Below are 17,169 nucleotides of genomic sequence, written 5' to 3'. Positions count from 1 at the left end.
CAGTCTACATCTTCTACATACTGGGCTGCAATCTTTTATTGTGGCTTGTTCTGTAGATTCCAGTGTTAGGAGAGTGAGATATGCATCCGAACAGGACAATGGTAATATTCTCAATACACATCAACCTCTCTCCCCGCAATCAGAAGATCAAACTGTCTTTTTAACCATCTTTTCTACCACCCACTACTTCTGGAATTGCATTACTTTTAATTAGCAGCATCTGTTAGGAGACCTCTTGGATTTGAAGTCAGAAATGGAATCGGCTTCATCTTTGTGAAAGGCTCTTACAGTAGGCTTCATTATCATTCCAATATGAGAGGAGACCACACAATCTGTTCTGGGAATAGCAGTTAGACCTACACACATTCCGTTGTCAGCTACTTGCTGTGGTGCCCAATTATCAAATCCACAAATGTTTTAAATGAATTAAAATGTGTAAGGCAAGGCTGTCGTCGAAAAATATTCCTCAAGTCTGGGATTCATCCAGTCTCTTTTTGCATTTAAATTATCATTTATGATTATTTTTGTTTCCATTCATTTGACACATACTGAATCTACACAAAGCAACATCTTCCATGACCAATAGTCACAATTCTTTCTACTCCCATTAGTCAGATGTCTTTTCTTAAATGTCAATGATTTCAGCTGAAGAATGAATTCACAGCAGCAAAGCCCAATTTAGTGAGAGCAGCAAACCTCTGTTTTTCCCCAAGCTCCTTTCTCCCAAAATTCTACACTGCTATGTGCACCACTCCTCATTAAAGTGCAAGAAGGAAGTCAACAGGTGAAGGTTTAGTACAGGTGTGGGGAGGCTGAGGCTTTCTGGGTGTTGCTGAACTACAACTCCCATCAGCCCCAGCAAGCCAGGCCAACATCCACAGATGATGAGAGTTGTAGTTCAGCAGCATCTGGAGGGCCCAAGGTTCCCAACACTTGGTTTAGTAAACCAGAAACGGGTGCCTCCGCAGATATACACACTGCCTCCACATATCTGCAAGAAATATGGCAGATGGAATCACTGGCAGATAGCAGTCTATTGCACACACACACACACACACACACACACACACAGGACTTCAGAACTTAGAAGAAAAGGAGATGGATGGCATATCAGGCAGTACTGACAGTATGCATTAATACTGTTACTTGTTTTGATTATTTTTATTATGTATTTTGGGATGCGGGTGGTGCTGTGGGTTAGACCACAGAGCCTAGGATTTGCCGATCAGAAGGTCAGTGGTTCGAATCCCCGCGGCGGGTGAGCTCCCATTGCTTGGTCCCTGCTCCTGCCAACCTAGCAGTTTGAAAGCACGTCAAAGTGCAAGTAGATAAATAGGGACCGCTCCGGCGGGAAGGTAAACGGCGTTTCCGTGTGCTGCTCTGGTTCGCCAGAAGCTGCTTAGTCATGCTGGCCACATGACCCGGAAGCTGTCTGCGGACAAACGCCGGCTCCCTTGGCCTATAGAGCGAGATGAGCGCACAACCCCAGAATGGTCACGACTGGACCTAATGGTCAGGGTATTATTTACCCTTTATTATGTATTTTATTATGTATTTTGTGCTTTGTATATTGTCTAGGTGTTGTGAACCGCCCAGAGACCTACAGGTATAGGGCAGTATACAAATTTAATAAATCAATCAATCATCATCATCATGCCTCATTCTCTCTGTTAATCTACAAAAATGGGAGGTTCTGACTGTGAGGCCACAGCAAAAGGGCAACAGTACAGCAGCTACAGTCTGGGTAACAACCATGACAGGATAAGCACCCCTCCCAAATTCCAGCTAGAGAATGGACCCTCTTGGAGTGAGATCCCACACAACAAACTTGATCCCAATGTGCCTATCAAACAGAGCAGATGTGCATTGTACATTGACAACACAATGCCACCAGTACGTAACTATGACCTCATAATAGCTTTTCCTGAAAAAGAGAAGCATTTGTAACATTTGTAACAATGACAGGACCCTTGAGGATGAGCCCTGCCATAGAGACCAGGGCTTGAATTCAAAGGAGTGCTAAGTAACTCCTTGCACAAGTGGAACAACATCTGCTTGTGCAAGGATACTTCCTACTCTCCTCTCCCACTGTGCCATCATATTTCGCTGTGATCGTGGCAGCAAACCACCCAGAGACTGCTGAATATCTTCCCCACTCCCTTCCAGTGCTATTTTTCTAGGGGGGGGGGGAGAAAGGTGCCGGAACTCACCATGAACACCTCCCTCATTCTCTTAGAATGGCAATGATGCTTACCTGAGAGGTGCCAGAACCCACCTGAGAGGTGCTGGAACTAAGTTCCTGTGAGTTCCCCCTGGAAAAAAGCCCTGCCCCCTTCTATCACCATGATACTATGTCAAAATGTAGTGCTATTCTGAGACTGGGACAAGTGCTGTCATTGTTACAAAACAGGAGACAGAACTAAAACGCAAAAGAGGTATGCCAGTTTCACTGCCCTGCTTTGCCCACCAAAATTTAGACCCCCGGAATGCTTCTGCAAACCTCCTGAAATGTCACCCAAATGACCTCCATTATTTACTTCAGGGGTCAGCAAACTATTTCAGCAGGGGGCCGGTCCACTGTCCGTCAGACCTTGTGGGGGGCCGGACTATATTTTTTAGGGGGAGGAATGAATGAATTTCTATGCCCAACAAATAACCCAGATATGCATTTTAAATAAAAACACACATTCTACTCTGATTCCCGGACTGTCCGCAGACCGGATTTAGAAGGTGATTGGGCCAGATTCGGCCCCCAGACTTTTGTTTGCCTACCCATGATTTACTTCTTGCTTCAATAACACCCACCATTTTAAGTGAATCTATTCTTTGTGAATTTAAGAATATAACTTCTAGTCATGCTACCAGATGCTTGACTTGCTAATTTGGTCAAAGATGTTTTCACATTAAGGCAGGAGTTGAAATTATTCCAAAAACTGGGCATCTCTTGAAAGGATTATGCAAAGTGGATATGAAATTTAAAGAAGAGCTTAACTCTTTTTCTCAGAGCCAAACATTTAGGGTTCATTGTGTTCTATTTGTGTTCACTAAAGTTGATAAGATTACTAACTTTTATGGTTAAATAAAAATGTGGCAGGATTTAGAAAAGCTGTCCTGGTTTCTGATTTGATCCTGGAATGTCCCATTTTTCTTAGGATGTCCCTATTCTCATCAAAGAAATGTTGGAGGGTATGGAGTTCAGCAACCACTGAACCAAGGAGATAATTACCTTTAGAAGACATCTGATGGCAGCCCTGTATAGGAAAGTTCTTTTTTAAAATGTTTAATGTTTTATTGTGTTTTTATACATGTTGGAAGCCACCCAGAGTGGAGGGGCAACCCAGTCAGATGGGTGAGGTGTTGTTGTTGTTGTTAATATTGAATAGGGCATTTCTATTATCACAGGAGAAATGTTGGAAGGTATGGCATAGTCCATGGTCAAAAGTGATGGTGGCTGTGGTTCAACAATATATAGAAGGCCACTGGTTTGCTACCTCTGTTTTAGAAAGGAAAAGAATCTGCAAACAATATTTACACCTCAGCAAAAAACAACAACAGTTCATACATAAGAACTAGGGAACTACCATCAGAGTTGTGCTAAGAATAAATTAGTGTATTTATTACATTTGTTCAAAAATAATCTCTCTAAATTATTACTCTCTGACAAAAAAACTCCAGAACATAAATTATGTAGCATGAAAAATTACTCTCTGTTCTAGATGATTCCCCACTAGTCACCTTGTGCAACCGTTAGGTCTACATCTGTCCCTGAAGAGAGGGGGCTATTTCCGCATATATTTTGTAACTGGGGCATATCTGATGTCTCATTAGTGTGAATTATGCAATAATACGTGGTATGTGGCACATAAATTACAATAAAGCAAGCCCAACACATTGCGATAATTAAAGCTGAAATAAAAAGCTTTCATAATAAAATAAATGATTAAGATGCCAATCAGAAGCTTAATATGTGTGTGGCATATGCATGCCGGCTACTGAAACTCTGATCTGAGTTCCAAATTAAGTTGTGCCTCAAAAAATTGGTAACCTTTTTTTTTAAAAAAAAGCACATGAATTCAACACACGGACTTTCTTTCTGAGGATCTCTCCCACACGTAAATAACATTCCTGGCCTGCTCTTCATAGACATCTAAAAGTTGTTCATTTTTATGGTGGCCAGTTGGACAAGGCCTGTAAATATCGCACACAGTTTGGAGTGGCTCTACATGTACATTTTCTCTATCAGAAGGTCAATATTTAGAGTCATGTCGCAAAGGTGAGCTGGCTCATGAAAACAGCCACATGTGAACTGGAGTGATGGGCCAACGAAACTCAAGCAGACATTGCTTTGGGGACTTGCCAACCTGGCTGAATTCATTGCTGGGAGGCTCTCATCACCTCAGATACATGGATTTCCTCTGCAAAGTATTTTTTTTTAGAAATAACAACATTCCCACCTTGTGGTAAGTGACCATTTGAATGCAACCTAGAATGGAGTAGGGTAATCTGTACAGTGCAACTGGATAGTTATAATTTATATATTTGGAAAACTGAAGTAACTACCCAGAATTCTCATTCTCTCTCTCTCTCTCTCTCTCTCTCTCTCTCTCTCTCTGTGTGTGTGTGTGTGTGTGTGTGTAATTTCCCCCCCAGCCTCAATTGGAATTACAAACATATTACCAAGTGCTAAACTGCATGTCTATAAATGGGAACTTTCAAATGCCATCGTATATTTTCAAAAAATAACAGTAGCAGATGCTCCAACTGTCCCTATTTTCCAGAGAGAGTCCCAGATTTACAGAAGCCGTTGTGGCTTCTGGTTTGATCCCAAGAATGTCCTGCTTTTCCTTAGGACGACCCTAGTTTCCTCAGAGAAATGTTGGAGGGTATGGAGCTATGCGACCCCTAAGCCAATGAGATAACTAACTCTACAGCTTTTTGAAGACATCTGAAGGCAGCTCTGTATAGGGAAGTTGTTTAATGTTTCATGATGTTTTTATATATGTCAGAAGCAGCCCAGATGGGTGGGGTATAAATCATAAAATTGTTGTGGTTGTGGTTGTTATGGAACAGGACGTCCCTATTTCATTGGAGAAACAGAGGGTATGCAATAGAGATCATAGGGACATAGGAAGATGCCTTATACTGATTCAGATAATTGGTCTATATAGCCCAGTACTGCCTACACTGCCTGGCAGCAGCTTTCCAGTGCTATCTCCCAGCTCTTACTTGGAAATGCTGAGAACTGAACCTGCATAGAAAGCCTGAGGCACAGAGCAACCCATACATTGAGCCAAGCCTGTGCAGAGTGCAAGGGGTAGCCTGATACACTTGCCCCAGGCTTTGGAAGGCTAAGCTGGCCAGGAAGCGAGGGGGCTTGGTGGACTTGCGTTGTCATGCCAAGAATGCCCCATGCCTCTTAGCTGACTGGGAATTCCTGCCCCAGGCCTCAGACAAGCTCTGCACAGGCTTGCGTAGAGCCCATGTGGCTTGTTTTAAAAGTCTGACATTCAACTGTTGGCATCTCTGGTTAAAGGCTATCCAGTAGGTGGGTTGGGTCCATGAAGAGGTGCCAGTTAGAGAAAGAAGAAGAAGAGGAGTTTGGATTTGATATCCCGCTTTATCACTACCCGAAGGAGTCTCAAAGCGGCTAACAATCTCCTTTCCCTTCCTCCCCCACAACAAACACTCTGTGAGGTGAGTGAGGCTGAGAGACTTCAGAGAAGTGTGACTAGCCCAAGGTCACCCAGCAGCTGCATGTGGAGGAGCAGAGACGCAAACCTGGTTCACCAGATTACAAGTCAACCGTTCTTAACCACTACACCACATTGGCTCTCAAGACTAGGCTAGATGGTCTGAGTCAGTATACACTTAGGAACATCATATAGTTCCTAAGAAGACCACAGTAAACACGTCATAGCAATATTTTATTTCAAGTGGCTGGCACAGTGTTATGAGACGGCAAAAACCATCAGGTGTGAGACAGGTTTATTATATCTCAATGTCTTCCTGAGGGGAAATATTCCCACACTTGTATAATTTTAAGTTACATGAAGGTTTTCTTACGATAGAAAACTCTCCTCACAGTTGACAGAAACATGCTGTGAATAAAGAACACGTCTTGCACACACTTGTTTTTGTATTTCAGGGCCAACTCTAAAGGGCTTGAGGCTGGGCATGTGCCAGGACTCCAAGAGGCCATGAAGAGTCCACCAGGTCAACAGCACTATGGTCAAAAGGAGGCACAAGAGACACATTAATTGACACACTCTCAGGGCTGGCGCCAAAGGTTGGCATGTCTGACGAAAGCCTGATGGACCTCCTTCTCCTCTTCAGCATGTTCACCCACCTCTCACCCTGGGCCAGATAACAGTGGTGGTGAGAAGGAGGAGGAAATGTCATGACTCTCTGCCAAGCAAGCAAGCAGGTAGAAAAGTAAGAGCAGCAAGCAATTAGTGATATGGAGGTAGATGCACTGACAGAGGTCCCATGGAGGATGTCTTATCCTGCAAAAACCTGGAGCTGACCCTCCATGCACTGCCTTTTCCTGGTTAAAGGAGACTCGCTGAATGACACCCAAATTCATGCATCTGGAACTCATTTTCATGAGTAGTATGTGATGTTCTCCCATATGCACCAGTAAAGGCAGATATCAATGTAATGTTTATTTTTACAATCAGAGGGTAGACTTAGTATTTATTTTATTGTGGTCCTATTCTATGCTGGCTGCCTCACACCCAAACACCGACCTGCACGCTGTCTCTGGCTGAGGTTCTAGCCTCCTCCATTAACCTCCCAGAGGGGTCTTCCCTCCCAAACATAACAGTACATAACAAACTTCTTAAAGGGATAGCACCACATGGGAGAAGCTGTCTCTGGGCTTGTCTACACTTCCGCTTGTCCCATGGTTCCGAGCGGTTTTCTGCTTGACCTGAGATTTCTAGACATGGGTCTGAATGATTTTCCCATTGCTCTGCTCCTTTCCCAGGGAAAACTAGCTCTTTAGCTCTAAATCAAAGCAAACGTGAATCTGGAGAAAACCTGAATTGCTTCGACTGAGCACTAAAGAGTGGCTTTTCCCAGGGGAAAGTAGCGGGACAAAAGGAAGTGTGGATAAGTCCTCTGTAGCTACAGCGCAACATGTGAAGATGAAATCACACACTATTTGTGACTATTTGTACCTTTCCCTCTGACTTTCTTTTTATATATTTGTTTCCAAACAAAAGCAGTAGGGAGCAAATGATAGGCAGGGAGTAGGGGAAGAACCATCTCATCCTTTGCTTGCTAGCCACCATGTTGCTCAAAATTTCTCATTTCCAATGCTATTTTTTCCTGTCCTGCCATGGGCATGGAGGGGAGGGGTATAGACCTCAGTACCTTATCCCCTTGGATGAAGGAAAGTAAATTGTTGGGGAGGGGGAGTCAAATTTTGAGTGTAACAAATGCCCCATTGGGAAATGGCTGCTCCCCTCACCCCCAATTCTCTGATCAACCCCCAAGCCGGCCAGCCCCAATTGCCCATGTTTTAATGTTAGGGGAATGCGGCAATAACCCCCACCCCCCAAACCAGTGCTGCATACCTTAATGCATTTCCTATTAGTACTTCCGGTGTTTCAATTTTGGGAAAACTTACCTCCTCAGGGACAGCCCGTATATTGGTAAATCCTTTCCTGAACACCACAAATACGCGACGAGCTCCACAGCGCAAAGCTGACGTTGCACAGTCAAAAGCGGTGTCGCCCGCTCCAAGAACAATCACTGCTCCCTGTATTGATGGCAATGGAGAGCGACAGGCGCACATTCCTGAATGATGAAAGGAAAACCCCATTTTCAAGGAGGGGAAGAGGGGGAAAAAACACCAGAAAGCGATTTCTGCATGACAGCTCAAACGGCACTTATACTCGAAGCAATGTAAAATTGCATCTTGCAGTTTCCGAGCATGGAGAGTCACTATCAAATTATTCTGCTTCATTGAAAGACAGTTTTATTCCCATTTTTAAGATATGCTCATACATGTAATTTCATAGTCAGTACCCTTTAGCAGCACTGCCTTCCTGTCTTGGCAGGAAATAAAGTACAATGCATTTCTTCTTTAAAAATAAAAATAAAGGGGAGACTGTAAGGCCTTGTCAGATTGAGTGAAACTGATTTAAGATCCTGGTATTCAAAAAATTAAACCTTTGACTCATTCTTATCGGCATCACTATTCCTTGAGAAAGAGAGAGGGAAATCTTGTTACCAGAAATTCTGTCTGTCACCCGATCTAATGTGACTGGAGTCCCACTTACTCAAGCCCTTGCCCAAAGAAGGCTCCACAGTTGTGGAGGTAGACTACAAGTGGCAGAAACTGAGGTTATAAAAAGGAAAACAGCTCCAACCACTCTTACTTTGCGAATCATGTCCACTGAAACAAGATGGCGTCCTGAACATGGGAAGAATATTTGTGCTTAATATCCAGGGCTCCTGGCTTTGGTTCAATCTACCTAGAGCCTGTTGTCACCACCATATTTATGTATGTGCATACATCAGGTGTGGGGAATATTGGCCCTCCAGCTGTTTCTGGATTACAAGCCCCATCATGGCTTTGGCCATGCCTGCCATATTTGTTCCCTACTTGTTTTGTTTCTTAAAAGAATTATGAGGGGAAATATGAAAGTCTGTACAGTGTCAATAAGTCACTGTCTGGTAAGGTACAGGATACTGAGAAAGGCTTAAAAACAACAACCTTTAAAAGACACAAAATCCATACAATGTGTTGCACTTTAAAAGCAGGCAGAATGCAGCTAACCACTGATTAAACAAATTACTGTAATTTTTAAAATGATACCATAAATAGAATAAACCTGTAATCTGAAGGGGCCTGTGATAGTTTCATTCAAAAGACTATGTTTTTTAAAGCATATCACCAGTGGTCTATAATTCTTACGTTTGTGCTGCGGTAGTTGTGAATTTTCACAGCAAGGGTGGAGAACCACAAGTATCAATTTCTTCCAAGAACAAAAAAAAAAGTTAAACACAGGCCTTTGGAAACTTAAAAAAACCCCACCACACGCACATGGAAACCTTCAGCATAGCATAGTACATAACCATTTATTTTTTCCATATGGAGACAGAATTGAATTTTATCAGGACTGGTCACATTTTCACCAGTTTTATTTCAGGCAACTAAAGCACTACAGTAGTTTGGGACAAAAGAGTCCATTGAACTATTTCCTGAACCCATCCCCATACTGAGGATATTCCTTCTGATTGTTTTTTCTGTTTGTTTCCCCGATATGCTGTTCTTCTATTGTGTTTTCTTCCTGGCCATAGTCACTTGAAAAGCCTAGCAAATCAAGGATCACATTAGAAATATACATAGCTAACAAGATTTAGAAATGTGCTGATGTCACTGAGGGCAAATAAAGGTGCTTAATGGATTCCACTGCCCCTACCCACAATTATTTTATTTATTTAACAAAATTTATATACTGTTTGAATGTCAAACAAAAACCCACCACAACCTCTAAGTGGTTTACAACAGTAAAATCAATAAATCAATCAATTAAATATTGATGAAACAGGTATTGAAATCAACATTAGCTAAAATGGGTGACCATGTTCGCTTTTCAATATAATGTCTGAAAAAGGGACACATTTGTAAGCTGCTGGAAATGTCAGTGAGATGTTCCGTCCTCTTTGGCTAATGCCTAGATTCCATTCAACTCATGTCTTTACACAAACCCAAATTCTTCCCACAATACTGTACTTAAGACAAAGGGTTTTGACACAGAGGTGAGCCAAGCGCCAATTGTAAATAATTGTGAAATACCTTCGATGCAGAGATTGGAATGCTGAAGTAAAAGGTTTAGGCCCAAAGCACCACACATTCCTGGCCAAAGCTGCCACAGGTATGGTAAGTTGTCAGGTCTACTTATGGAATAGGCAACTTAGTTGTATTATGGTTCTCATGTGGCACTACCACCAAATGTAAGTAGTTTTTGGCAACTTCCACAAGGAGAGGTACACTGCTTCAATAATGTCAGGGGACTGCCATCAGAACAGGGGAGGGAGGCAGGGACGCCGTTGGGATACAAGGAGCCGCAGAAACTTCTGAGGAGCAGTTCTTCATCCAGCGGTGGGGAAAGCCACACCTCCAGTGGAGAAGAGAGGGAAGGGGCCAGCCAAGCAAGGAGAGGGCTCAAAGATGCTGCTGAAAGCCCAAGCTTGGTTGGCCGAGGGGAACGCACGCCACTTCCATCGCCCAGCTTGCACAGAGGGGTGAAACGCAAGGAGTGGAGGTGGAGGTTTGGGGTGTCTAAGTTCTTATGTTGGGGCAGAAGCCGGAAGGGGCCACTCCCGGATTCTGTAAGTGACTAAGACGGACATGAACTTTGGAGTTCTGCACTGTAAATAGTTTGCACAATAAAAACCTGTAAAAGACAGGTTTGGAGTCTGGTTACTCGCGAGGAACAACCAGCAACATCTGACAAATAAGTATTAATATTCACACAGGATTGAATAATTCAGCCTTGCCGAATGTCACAGGTTCATAGACTCCACCTCCCAAAGACATTAGACAGATTTCAAAAATGTTCATCATCTTATCCTATGAGGTGACAGGGAGGGGAGCTTTTTCTCTCTTTAACCAAAAAAAAGCCTTGTCATCACTTTAAGTGGCACCATGGTTGCTCTGTGAATGTCGCTGGGCAGAACACGCCCAGGAACGAGGCTATTTCAGGAAGTAGAGTCATTTCCTATCTTGGATTATTATTGCAGCTGGTGGTGGAGAGACCAATGGGAGACTCCACCTCAAAATAAATAATTAAATCACTGGGAGCAACTCTGTCATGGCCCCGTGTCATTTTCATTGGGCTTTTCTTTCACAATGAGGAATGCTACTGACCTAATTGCAGTCCTATTGCTGCAATTGCTGGAGCAATGACAAAGCTATTTTTCCTAGCAAAATGAAGACTGCATCCCACTGCTGATTTGCATTTATCATGGTAATCCACACAACTGAAAAATAAATGAGACCCCCCCCCCTCAATATAAAGGTGTCCAGAAATATTCCACCACCACCACTTTCATGGAAAACTATTGTTTCTTTTTTTATTTTTCCCCAGGAAACTGTAATGTCCCCTAGTTTGGGAATAACACATAACTATAGCTAGTTAAAAATCCTCTTTGCACAGGAGGAGAAAAAGGAAGGGAAAGTGACAGAGCCCTAAGGCTCATGCACATAACACTAAATCATAACTGCGTGCTCTTCTATGAATGACTTTTCATTCTAAGCTGCTGGAAAATCAACACTATGGCCTGTGTTTAAAGACCTCTTCTGCACACACAGCTCCATTTTCCTTCAGAGCAGGAAAGTCCCACAATGTTTTAAAGAGGCTTGCTACAGGAAACTCAAGAATGTGCACAAAAATGGCATCTCTGGCTCACTGAATGCCACCCTATGGTCAGGGGCAAAACTCTATGCTCAGTAGTGTGAATGACTTGTGTTGTTCCCTGCATACCAGTTTATATTGTTTTATTAAAGCCATGCTCTGTGTACCTTCCATATGGAACATTACAACATATATGTACCCTTCCTGGTTCAGGATGGAGGACAGAATGCAAGGCTTCCTTTTATTGAAGACTTTTTATTAGTAAGATTCTGAATAACTATAGATCCTGATACTTCATATTTTGTTTTTGTATTAAGCATATCGAAATGTGAGGATATAAATGTATTGCATAAATATCTTGAGAACAAATCGTTCCGGCTACCTGGTTTACTTGCCATAGCCACCAATGGCAGGAAGTCTTTAGATGTGTAAAATCCTTGATCCATTCCCAGACCTTGAAATACAGCTTCTCTCTTTGGTTCTGGTAGACCTGATACACAAAAAGTAGAAAGGGTATGTGAGTATGTCAAGTATTCATAAGAAAGCAAAATATCTTCATCCTCTCAACCATTAAATTAGAAGAACCTATAGAACTTTGCTGACAACCAAAGATGGCAGTTCATGATCATTATATTTTGTGCACAGTAACTTTTTATTCAACAAGGGCGTATTCATCATCAAAATCATTTATATAATGTTTTCAAGTGGTCAAAGCGTTTCACATCTATTATACACAGTAGTTATAACTATCATGCAATGTCAGTGAATATTCTTATCCTCTGTACTGCAGGTGGGGAAACGGAATCAAAGAGAAAAGTGTTGTTTGGTCTGAGCTCACCTAGTGAGTTCATAGCCAAATAAAGACCTGAAGTTGGAGGTAATCCAAAACCCTCCAGAGCAGATTTAGAGGGGGACGGAGGGAGAGAAGAAGATGAGGAAGTTACATTGTGCAGACAGAAATCTTTGCACTAATGGGATGACTTTGTTGGATACAACCCAATTAAACCATTTTGATATTTGTATGATTTGCATAAGGGCTTGACAAAAGAGCTCTTCATGTTGATTACACATATTTCAGCACTAACAACTCTCTACACAATTAGGGCTCATCTCTATATCCCCCCCCCCAAGATCCGGTACACATTCAGAAAGATCTACTGGGTACCTCTAATAAGAGAGGAAGAGCAGCTGCCATCAGGAAATATATCTCTGTTGAGGCTTCTGGCAGCTTTTCTTTCTTACTGTAATAAATACTGATAAGCTGCTACCCGACAAGGATTTGTTTTAGCCACTTGAATGGACAACTGTAACAAATATTTTACCAGTCACCACAGTGTCGACACATTGTCTTTTCAGACCTTAAAAGCCCCTCACTTGAACTTCATATGAAAGAATACACCAAGTGCCATTTTACGTCACCCTGAGACCTCAGTCAAGACAAGAAAATGTCTGAAGACAGGAAAATAAAACATTTCTCTACATCAGGAGTAGGGAGACATTATGAGTGCAAAAAAACAAAAAACCCCGACACTTAGAAAAAGAAAATCCAGAGATATACCTTCAAGGATGAAGGACCCTGGAAGACCATATTCTTGGATGCCTGCCATATTCACTGCCAAGAGTCATTCAATGCTCTATCAAACATAGAACATGCAGATACCCACAATGCCCCCACACAATTGAATGCCCATAAATTTCCAAGGAAGCAAGCGCAGTATCTATTTCCCTTGAAAACAGAGGTGTCAGAGCAAAAACAGGTGTGTGTGTGTTGCATTTAAGAGGAGGAACTCTTGGACCAAACTCAACATCCCAGATGCGGGTGGCGCTGTGGTCTAAACCACTCAGCCTCCTGGGCTTGTTGATCAGAAGGATGGTGGTTCGAATCCCAGCAACAGAGTGAGCTCCCATTGTTCTGTCCCAGCTCCTGCCAACCTAGCAGTTCGAAAGCACGCCAGTGCAAGTAGATAAATAGGTACCACTGCGGTGGGAAGGTAAACAGCATTTCAGTGCGCTCAGGTTTCCGTCATGGTATCTCGTTGCACCAGAAGCGGTTTAGTCATGCTGGCCTGAAAGCATGATGTGCACCACAACATATCCCAGACTAAACCATTCCACCCTTCCTCAAAGAGAGTAAGACAGACAATGTAATGTGATATCAGAAAGATAGTTGATGTCTTCATAACACAGGGCAAAATTACACATTTCCAGTTGTATCTATTATACCATAAGTGCAAGGATGTCTCCTCATTGCAGCCCTGTGTGTGCTGTTTTCCTGGAACTGAGCTGAAATCCTTTGAAGTTTTCCCATTGACTTGTATTGAGAGAAAGCTTTGGTACTTCAGCCCCTGAAGGCATTTGAGGCAATACAAATAGATAGGCCCCTATTCTTTACTACACAATACAGGCGTTGCTAATCCCCTCATTTACTACCCTGACTACTGTTGAACCAACCTCCTGTGTACCTCTCTTTCCTCCTAAATATGGAAGGGGTGTTCTTTCTGGAGCTTGCTGTTCCTTAGTGAGTACGCGGAGACTGTCTCACTCTCACATGCCTCCTCCTCCCCGGAAGGAGCTGGTTTGGATTGTGGGAAGATGAGACAAGCCTGGTGTGGGGAGGGCATGGGCAGGGGATCAAGAGGTACTTTCCTCTTCCCGTTGCTAGTCTCCGATTCTCATTCTCCCCAATGAAGGCCCCCACAGCCCATTGGGCCCCTCTATGGGATCATCCCCTTCCCATTCTGCATTTCCCCGAGGTTCGTGCACCACTCAAAAAGCCACTCCTATGTTTGGGACGTGGGGCAGAGAGTTCCAATGGGAGCTTGCTCACTCTACAGTGGTACCTCGGGTTACATACGCTTCAGGTTACATACGCTTCAGGTTACACACTCCGCTAACCCAGAAATAGTGCTTCAGGTTAAGAACTTTGCTTCAGGATAAGTACAGAAATCGGGCTCCAGCGGCACGGCGGCAGCAGGAGGCCCCATTAGCTAAAGTGGTGCTTCAGGTTAAGCACAGTTTCAGGTTAAGAACAGACCTCCAGAACGAATTAAGTACTTAACCCGAGGTACCACTGTAGTTCTGAATCATGGGAAGAGCCTCGGCACATGCATCAGTCTTCTCCATTGCAGACTTTCCCCACAACACTGTTAGAATATTCCACTCCACCTTAAGTACAGGCATGACTGTTGTGTGTCACATGCCTGTTTACACTCCAGCACAGCTTGCTGGGAACTTCCGTTTGGGTATAGCTTTTGCTTATGCTGCTTGCTTGGAAGTGAAAGGGAGAAGACATGTTTTCCCCTTTGTCCTGATATACGCTGAATAAACTGCTGTAAATATGCTTTGCACAGCCTCTCCCTGCCACTTCTGTTGTGCGTTTACTCTGCTGAGTTGCGTGCCCAACTTCTGAAGCTTCTGAAGCTCAGGGTCGCAGATTCATGCTGCACCAAGGACTGGAGTTAGACCGGCACCTTGGCCAGTGAGCTGGAGCCAGCTGGGGGCCTGCCAATTGCCCCTGTTCCCTTGGAAGCATCCCAACAAACACATGGTGGGAAAGGGGATGAAGTGACAGTGGAGAGGGCCCTCCAACATCTGCCCTCCTGTCAACCGTTTCCTCCTTTTTTTGGACAAACAGCGTCAAAAGGTGAAGGCAGACCTCCCAAAAGAGCTCCTTGGAAGATGCAATCTGAGGTAACACTATCTCTCCAGCCTCTGGCTTTTGTGTGTGTGTTTTGTGTGCACGTCACAAAAGCAGAGGTGCATCTAACTAAAGCCTTGTTAACTCAGAGTATTAGTAAGCCCTGGGGGGGAAGCAATTCTAGAGGGGAAGAAGGCTTATTAATAAATTAGGAAGAAAATAAAAATGATGGTTTTTAAATGGCAAAGCTATTAAGCAGTTCTTTTAAATCAGTTTTTAACAAGGAAAAATAAGCAGAAGTAACTACGGTACAATTAAGAAAGTAATGGCCCAGATCCTGAGTTGCAGTTAAGAGTTCTTCAGCGCAGCTTCTGGGAAGGGCTGGCTAGGTGGATTTCAGTTCATCTTGCAGCCGTCTGGGAAGTGGAGGGCTTCTTCTCCCAGTCTCTATAATCATTGCTGGTGACAGGGAACTCACCTGACAAGTTGCTAGGACTTTCACCTATACACGCAACCACTGCTGACAGTGGCACCTCTAGCACAAGACGAATGCAAAACACTCTGCTGGAGGAACCTCTGCCTCACAAAGACAGGGCTAAGATAGACAGACACATTTATAGACTGATGGTGCTGGGCTGGGAGTGGACTCGTGCGTTGAATTTAAACTATATGAAGAATAAGTTTATTTTCAAATAAAACTGAAAATGCAGGCAACAACAAAAAAAAAGTAAAATCAGCACTTAAAAGTAAAACAAAGCCACTCATTAAGAGGGTAGTAAATGAGTACATAAATAAAAGATTAAATTGGCTGGTTACCATCTTTAGTATAGCCTGTAGGCTAGTTCAGAGTAAAGATTGCTAACTATCGACTATGTAGCCGCAACCTAGTCAGAAATAATACACGCCTCTATAGTTGATTGGATCATGGTCAGAACACCAAGGAGCTTCCACACAGGAGATAATGGAAAACAAGGTGCTATGACAACTTTTTAAACCATTTTCATCTCCCACAGAGAGCTCACTTCTGCAGCCTTTTTCTTTTTTGGACAGATTAATTTGAAGAGAGCAAAGCTGTCAGCAGTCAGGTTTGATCTGCAAGTACCTGTACTACACCTGTCTCTTTTTCCCCCTCTCTCTCTCAAATGCACACATTCACCTGTAGTGTATTTTATAACCATTTTTGATTTGTGGGTCCTTTTTTTCCTTAAAAGTGAGGAATGAATGGTGAAGCATACAAATATATATATATTTTTTTCAAAAAGAAAAAAAGTTGGACATGCCGGCCTGTAGGAGAAAACCACACTGACAGCTAAGCCAATGTTCAATTTTCTGGTCTGTAGAGCCATGGTGGGAATTACAAATCCAGGACTTTATTCTCCTGTGTGTGAACATTCTCCACTGTGTGTGAATACAGTGGACGCTAGGGTTGCGAACGTGATCCCTGTGGGAAGCACGCTCGCAACCCGCAGCGTTTGCAACCCGCAGCGCAGCACCTGCGCACATGCGGGTTGCGATTCAGCACTTCTGTGCATGCACAAAGCGCGATTTAGTGTTTGTGCGCATGCACGAGTGCCAAAACCCCAAAACACACAACCTGAAGTGTCTGTAACCCAAGGTATGACTGTGTGTGCATACTGACTTCTGGTTTAAGTGTTGCTTTTGTCTTAATAGACCCTGTAGATTTTTACTCCATGAGCGCTGTAAAGGTTTAAAGCTTTAGATGTTATACTTCCTAGGGTATTAGGAGCACCAATTCATGAACAATTATTTGCGTAGGAGAATAAAGTTCTAAATTCCATAATGCAGAAAGGACCAGTTCAGGTATAACAGGACTACTGGACAAAGTACAGCTTGTTTGAGGGTGAACAAGCAATGAGCTTATTTCCCTGGGTGTTTTGATGGCTTCAGGTTGGCAGGCGCAACATGGCAGCTATGAAGATTACACAGAATCACAAAATTGCAGAGTTGGAAAAGACCCCGAGGATCATCTAGTTCAACCTCCTGAAATGCAAGAATATGAAGCCATCCCATATGGGATTGAACCTGCAAGCTTGGCATCATCAGCACCATGCTCTAACAGGCAGTTTATGAATTTGTAAAATAAATAAAGTATTAAAACTCAGTGCACAGCAGCACTAACATGCTACTCGTTGAAGACTTGCA

At 43.1% G+C, this 17,169-nt stretch overlaps 1 protein-coding gene across 4 annotated transcripts in view; it reads right to left on the bottom strand.

Annotated features, from left to right (window-relative positions):
• Nucleotides 1–17,169, bottom strand: part of DPYD (dihydropyrimidine dehydrogenase) — a 490,336-nt gene that overhangs the window by 245,660 nt on the left and 227,507 nt on the right. For all 4 annotated transcript variants that reach the window (XM_083510989.1, XM_083510988.1, XM_083510986.1 and 1 more), the window contains 2 exons: nucleotides 11,752–11,859; nucleotides 7,631–7,800 (listed from right to left, as the gene is read on the bottom strand). In XM_083510989.1, coding sequence (XP_083367115.1) covers nucleotides 7,631–7,800; nucleotides 11,752–11,859 — 278 coding nt within the window. The remainder of the gene's footprint in view (nucleotides 1–7,630; nucleotides 7,801–11,751; nucleotides 11,860–17,169) is intronic.

This window comes from Podarcis liolepis (assembly GCF_965112155.1).
Source record: "Podarcis liolepis genome assembly, chromosome: 6".
Classification (NCBI taxonomy): domain Eukaryota; kingdom Metazoa; phylum Chordata; class Lepidosauria; order Squamata; family Lacertidae; genus Podarcis; species Podarcis liolepis.
Note: the sequence above shows the minus strand (reverse complement) of the source record. Positions and strands in the feature narration are given on the sequence as shown.